The sequence below is a fragment of the Octopus sinensis genome, linkage group LG19, assembly GCF_006345805.1.
Source record: "Octopus sinensis linkage group LG19, ASM634580v1, whole genome shotgun sequence".
NCBI lineage: Eukaryota > Metazoa > Mollusca > Cephalopoda > Octopoda > Octopodidae > Octopus > Octopus sinensis.
The window spans coordinates 13752987-13760486 of record NC_043015.1 but is presented as its reverse complement, the minus strand read 5'-3'; the positions used below and the strand labels follow the sequence as shown (position 1 = coordinate 13760486).

General features: G+C 38.9%; 1 protein-coding gene across 1 annotated transcript in view; it reads left to right on the top strand.

Annotated features, from left to right (window-relative positions):
- Positions 1-7500, top strand: part of LOC115222382 (protein FAM166C A-like) — a 19135-nt gene that overhangs the window by 2204 nt on the left and 9431 nt on the right. Inside the window, exon 2 of the mRNA XM_029792593.2 lies at positions 4796-5069. Coding sequence (XP_029648453.1) covers positions 4796-5069 — 274 coding nt within the window. The remainder of the gene's footprint in view (positions 1-4795; positions 5070-7500) is intronic.

The window sequence follows — 7500 nt, the reverse complement described above, 5'->3', positions numbered from 1 at the left end:
TGATCTCATATCAAGATAAACAGCACATGACCTTGCAGGTGGGGCTCAGTTTGAAATTTCTTCAGGTTGAGTAGCCCATCCCACTCAAAAGGTCCCTGAATAAGGGTTGTTTAAGGATGTTGAAAGAACCACCCATGTTTCCAGAGGTGAATTATTCAAACCACAAAGAATCCCTCTCAACACATGGCTATGATGCTCCCCCACTACTTCTGCTCGTGATCAGAGATGCACATATTGTCAGCCACTAAGGGACATGCTCAACTGATTAAGGTCAAACAACTGACAAGCAAATCTGTGGTATTGAGCAGAATATTTGCTGTAGCCCATCTTTTATACCAAGACAAAACAATGTACATGATAACACTTCCAATCAGTTAAGATCAGAACTTATTATTATTATTATTATCATTATTATTATTATTATTATGAAGGTGGCAAGCTGGCAGAATCATTGGCATGCCAAACAAAATGCATAGTGGCATTTTGTCTGAGTTCAGATTCCACCAAGGTTGACATTGCCTTTCATTATTTCTGGGTCAATAAAAGAAGTACCAGTGAAACACTGGGGTTGATGTATTCAACTAGTTCCCCCAAAATTTCAGACCTTGTGCCTATAATAGAAAAAATTATTGTTATTATTATTATTATCATGTCTAATTTGACTGCCAATTCTCAAGTCATCCACACAAATGGTTTTTAACCTGAAATATCAGATTGCAAAATATTAGGAAAATCTTTTTGCACTTGGCTACCATCTTTATTAATGAAAAGATGGAGGAGAATGGCTGGTTCTAGGTATCCGGTGATTCTTGAGGGATGCTTCCCCCCCCCTCAAGTGTCACCTGTGCCTGGAACCAGGCCATATTAAAAAGAACTGCCCCAAGGACCAAGGTAAGGTCCTGGAACATCTAGTGATGGAATAACGCCCACCTCTTCCTTTGGAGGTAGTGAAGACCCCCCCCCCCAAAAAAAAGAAGGAGAAAAAAAGGAAGGTGGCAACAATGGTTGCCCACCGAAGGACCCTGAGGCTGCGGGAGCGAGGGAAGATCTTCCAGTTAAAGCAGAGGATCCACACCCTCCCATAGCAAAGGGGAGAAAAAAGGGACAGTGCCAGCGATTAATACACTGCTGGCATGTTCTGAAGCCCCGTCAATAGGAATTGTGCCACCGACAGTAGAAGTTGTAAAAAAGAAGAAAAACGGGACAGTGCAGCCCCGTCGGTGGAAATTGCACCACTGACGGAGGAAATTGTAGCCTTCACCCAATGGAGGAACAATATTTGGTTTTCTCCAGAAAGTGAGAGGTGATGGGAAAGCTTTTTAAAAAGCTTACGAGTGAAGGAGACATAACCTGAAATGGACTCCTTCCCAGTGGACGTATTCCGCTTCTGATCGAGGTACCCTGATCTGGTACTATCGGAGTGCCTGAGTGACACTTCATGCCAGGTCAGGTGCCGGCGGGGCAGAAAATAGTAAAAGTAAGAGGATGAGTGCCTCATATTGAAAGGGCATATGGCCCATAAGGAAAAATTGTAAGAGGCCAAGTGCTTCATTTCAAGGACATGGTGCCATTTGAGGTAAGAGGCTTAGTGCCTCATTGTAAGGACCTTGAGTCCAAAAGAAATATTGGTAAGAGGTTTATTGCCTCAAATTATAAGTTCACAAAAGAACAATGTTTTACAGAAGCAAAGATCGGTGGGAGTCTTTTGCCATCTCTCCGTAGCTTCTCCATCTGTGTATGGTTTTCATAGCCAATTTAATGAAATAGAGAAGATGGAGGAGAGTTCATCTTCATATAATTTTTTCTTTGCTATGGAGTTAGACAAGCTTGGAATTTTAAAACCATCTTAATTTTATTCAACTCCCCACCACCACACATGTCACTGGCATCACTGGTGTCCCTAGTGTAGGGGCTGTGAAGATTGAAAAGAGCCAGACAACATTATATGTTATAACTATCCACTGCTTACAAATAAGTAATTATATTATAACATTACACAATAATATGAAAAACTCTGATCCAAACAAGAAAGGAATCTGGGATTATTTAAAAGATTATAAACAATCTTTAAAAAACTGAAATGATGATGATGACATTGATGGTGGTGGTGACTACAGTGGTGGCAGAGGCAGCAGCAACAACAGCAGCAGCAGTAGTGATAGTGGTGCTGCATGACAATTTAATAGAATGTCAGACCACTAACAATTGATCAACAATTTGTCTTCTATCAGTGATGCAGTTTTGTGCTGCATCTGTAGAAAAAGTGATTAACTATAGCTGGATCAGTCCATTTTGTTGAACATAGGTAGCTGTGATAGAGACAGCTCACCACTGTAACAGTGTAATATTTAATTATCAATCTTGCGCTGTTGCATTCAGTTCCCCAAAGATTCTGAAGAATAGAAAAAGAAATGCTAAATGTTTCAATTATCCTTACTGTTTTACCTCGAACTGATTTTCATTAAATGGTAAATATCAAAGTTGGTATACAATACTCCTTCCTGCTTTAAATTCATATAGGCGCAAAAGTGGCTGTGTGGTAAGTAGCTTGCTAAACAACCACATGGTTCCGGGTTCAGTCCTACTGCGTGGCATCTTGGGCAAGTGTCTTCTGCTATAGCCCCGGGCCGACCAATGCCTTGTGAGTGGATTTGGTAGACGGAAACTGAAAGAAGCCTGTCGTATATATATATATATATATATGTATGTGTGTGTATTTGTGTGTCTGTGTTTGTCCCCCTAGCATTGCTTGACAACCAATGCTGGTGTGTTTACATCCCCGTCACTTAGCGGTTTGGCAAAAGAGACTGATAGAATAAGTACTGGGCTTACAAAGAATAAGTCCCGGGGTCGATTTGCTCGACTAAAGGCGGTGCTCCAGCATGGCCGCAGTCAAATGACTGAAACAAGTAAAAGAGTAAAAGAGTAAGTATCTATGAACAATTGGACATCTTATTCAGTTCTGTGAGATTCCACAATGATTATGTATGCAGATTTTGGATTGGAATGCCTTTGATCAGTCCACTGAAAGGATAGAGACTTCAGCATGTTCTCTCCACCAACCACAGTCTGATATGGAGGTTGTGAATTTGAACTTGAGATCATACTGGTTTGATGAGTCTATTCTGTCACAGTGGCTCAGCATGACTTGGTAGAAGGATGCAGTTTCTATATTCATATCCAGGAGAAGTTAAGCCGATGACATTGATCCCCAGTACTCAACTGGTACTTATTTTATCAACCCCAAAAAGATGACAGGCAATGTTGACCATGACAGAATTTTGAACCCAGAACATATGGATGGACAAAAAATACCACTAAGCATCTTACCCGTCATGCTAATGATTCTACCAGCTTGCCGCCTTATGTTTGCATGTACTAAACTATTAATTTTCTATTCCCCTGGTGTCATTCAGTCATTTTTTACCTCCCAATATTTTGTTTACATTCTTTAGAAATGTTTAACCATTATCTCTTGTGACAGTAAGTTTCATTGTTGTCATCATCATCATCATCATCATTATCCTCATCATCATTTAATGTCCAAGTTCTATTTCATGGATAGTTTGGCAGGTTCCAATGAACCCAAAGACTGCATTATTCTCCAGTGTCTTCTTTGGCATGGTTTCTATAGCCAGATGCCCTTCCTAACACTGACTATTTTACAATATGCACTAGGTGCTTTCTATTGTGCCACCAGCACTAGGAAAGCCATCATGCAGTTTGCAAGACTACTACCCTGGAGAAAAAGGCAATTTTCTGTTGGAAATTGAGAGGTAAAAGATAAATAAAAGTATGGGAGAAATGGCCAAAGCAAAACAGGTTTCTTACTGTAGAAGAGCTACATGACAACTCACATCTAAAACTGTTAACTGTTCTACTGTATCTTTTATCTTTTACTTGTTTCAGTCATTAGATTGTGGCCATGCTGGGGCACTGCCTTGGAGAATTGTAGTTAAATGAAATGACCCCAGTACTTTATTTTCTTAAGCCTGGTACCTACTCTATACTTTTCTTTTGCTGAACCACCAAGTTACAGAGATGTAAACATACCAACACCAGTTATCAAGCCATGGTAGCAGGACAAACACAGACACACACACACACACACATGATGGGCTTCATTGAGTTTCAGTCTACCAAATCCACTCACAAGGCTTTGATCAGCCCGAGGCTATAGTAGAATACACTTGCCCAAGGTGACATGCAGTGAGACTGAACCCAGAGCCATGTGGTTGGGAAGCAAGCTTCTTACCACACACCCACTCTTGTGCCTACATAAGTGCATTTACTATAATTTCTCTTTCGGTCAGTGTATTTTTGATTCTTAGCCTTTGCATTTAGTGACATTGAAGGAAAACTGCCCATAAAGGGAAAATACTCTCAAGCAGATTAAAACTGATCTATGTCTAATTCCTGATATTTAGCATGGTGCAGACCATAATTTGTTAGATTAGCATTAATTTAAATTTGTAGCAGATATTTCACTGTTCAGTAAAAATTTATAAACCAAAACCCCAGTTTATTATAGTATCTGAATAGAGCTGATTAGTGTAACTATCACCAATAAGTAAAAGAAAACTATGGTGAGCCATGTCTGGACTCTGTTTCAATCACTAATTGTTGACATCTTTTGCTATGTTACTTGTATATCTTTGAGAAAGGCATGAAGAACACTCTAATTTCCGTTTCTCTTTAATATGACTCTGTAACACAAAATCAATAAAAATTCAATTATATTTGTCAGTAGCAATCATCTTTAAAAACTTATTGACTTTCTTCCTTTCTGTTGTAGCTACTGTGGCCACTGTCCTACTATTAAATTTGACTTTGCCCAGACTTATGGAAATATTACATCAAAATATTTTCAAGATTATCGGTCTCATGTACTAACAAGTTCCAAGTCTAACTACTGTTCGGGTGGACACCATCCGACATACAATACATTTAATCCTGAGCTTGCAATCAACAAGAGAGCTCGTTGTTGGGACAGCTGCATAGTTTCTCCAAAATACCGAATGCTCAACTCTGATTTAAGCAGCAGAGATGCTTTAGAAAAATTCTATCAGGTAAAATATATTCTTCTACCATTTACTTTTAGATGTTTTAGTTATTGGGCTGTGACTGTGCCAGGTTATCACCTTAACGGGTTTAGTTAAATAAATTAACCCAACTACTTCTTTTTTTAAAGTTTATTACTTATTCTATCGGTCTCTTTTGCTAAATCACTAAATTACAGGGATGTAAACAAACGGACCCTAATTGTCAATTAGAGCCACACACACACAAACATATACATGCATATATACATATATACATACATAATTACATACATACATATATATATATATATATATATATAATATATATATATATATATATATATATATAGATAGATAGATAGATAGATAGATAGATAGATCATCATCATCATCGTTTAATGTCTACTTTCCATGCTAGCATGGGTTGGACAATTTGACTGAGGTCTGGCGAACCAGATGGCTGCACCAGGCTCCAATCCGATCTGGCAGAGTTTCTACAGCTGGATGCCCTTCCTAACTCCAAAAGTGTAGTGGGTGCTTTTACTTGTCACCGACATAAGGGCCAGTCAGGTGGTACTGGCAACGGCCACACCCAAATGGCGCTTTTTATGTGCCACCTGCACAGGAGCCAGTCCAGCAGCACTGGCATCGACCTCGCTCGAATATTTTTTCACATGCCACCAGCACAAGTACCAGTAAGGCGACGCAGGTAACAATCATACTTGAATGGTGCTTTTTACGTGCCACCGGCACGGAAACCAGTTTGTTGCTCTGGCAACGATTACGCTTGAATGGTACTCTTAGCACTCCACTCGCATGGATGCCAGTCATCGAAATTGATTTTGATTTCACATGCCTCAACAGGTCTTCACAAGCAGAGTTTAGTGCCCAATGAAGGATATATATACATATATACACACACATATACACATACATATATACATGAACATATATAAATACATACACATATACTTATGGGTGCAAGAATGGCTGTGTGGCAAGTAGCTTGCTTACCAACCACATGGTTTCAGTCCTGCTGCATGGCACCTCAGACAAGTGTTTTCTACTACAGCCTTGGGCCAACCAAAGCCTTGTGAGTGGATTTGGTTGACAGAAACTGAAAGAAGCCTGCACATGTATGTATGTATTTGTGTGTCTGTGTTTGTCTCCACCCACCATCACTTGACAACCAATGCTGGTGTGTTTACATCCCCATTACTTAGCAGTAAAGGAATAAAAGAATATATATATATATATGTATGTATATATTGAATGCTCGAAAGGAGGAGTTGATAGACAGCCAACTCCTGTAGAGTGTGCTAGGTGCTAAAAACACCTAGCACACTCTATTAAGTGGTTGGCATTAGGAAGGGCATCCAGTCGTAGAAACCATGCCATAAAAGACAGCTCCCAGTTAGACAGTTCCATGTCAAACCATCCGACTTATGCCAGCATGAAAAGTGGACATTAAACAATGATGATGATGATGATGATGAGCTGGCTGAATTGTTAACAAGCCAGGCAAAATGCTTAGCAACATCTCGTCTATCTTTACATTCTGAGTTCAAATTCTGCCAAGGTTGACTTTGCCTTTCATCCTTTCAGGGTTGATAAAATAAATACCAGTTGAGCCCTGAGATTGATGTCATTGATTTAACCATCCCCAAAATTGCTATTATGTAATTTTTCTGTGATCAGTAGTTCTCTCAGTTCTCAGTTTGTGATTCATTAATCCTTACTAAGCCTTCCTTAACCAAATTGGCCACAACCAGTGCACACCTCAAAACAGGTATTGATCCATACAAAATTTGAACATCACCTTTCAGCACAAGCTCCTTTCATATGCTTCTGTAACAACAAAAGTTTTCAGTTTATGCTGATTAGATCTGTTTATTCTGAATAGGTCTCTATTTCTGAAATGAGTTATTACTATACATATATGCATAATGATGATAGCTGTCCGCTCATGACTAAGGAAAACCAACACTGACAATTAAGAACATTATGTACTCAGACAAATTTATACTTTGCACCTGTGGCTCTACAGGTGACTAATGAACCCAGTCCTTGATAAACAGAGACATACATGCAGAGACGTACATGCATGCAGAATTGCATACATACATCTCTGTCTGTCTGTCTCTGTCTCTGTCTCTCTCTCTCTCCTTCCCTCTCTCTCTCTCTCTCTCCTTCCCTCTCTCTCTCCCTCTCGTCTATATATATATATATATATATATATATATATATATATATAATTCAGTTTTTTGGGATCAATATATATATGGGTATTCTATTTCAGATAATACAGAAAAAAAATAAATAAAATAACCTAATGAGTATATCTGAAAGTAATCTCATAGGATCCATTTGCACAGCATGAAATAATACTTTAAAGGATATAACTAGTATATCAGCAGGGTATAATATACTTCCTTAATTATCACCTACTTAAGTTAAC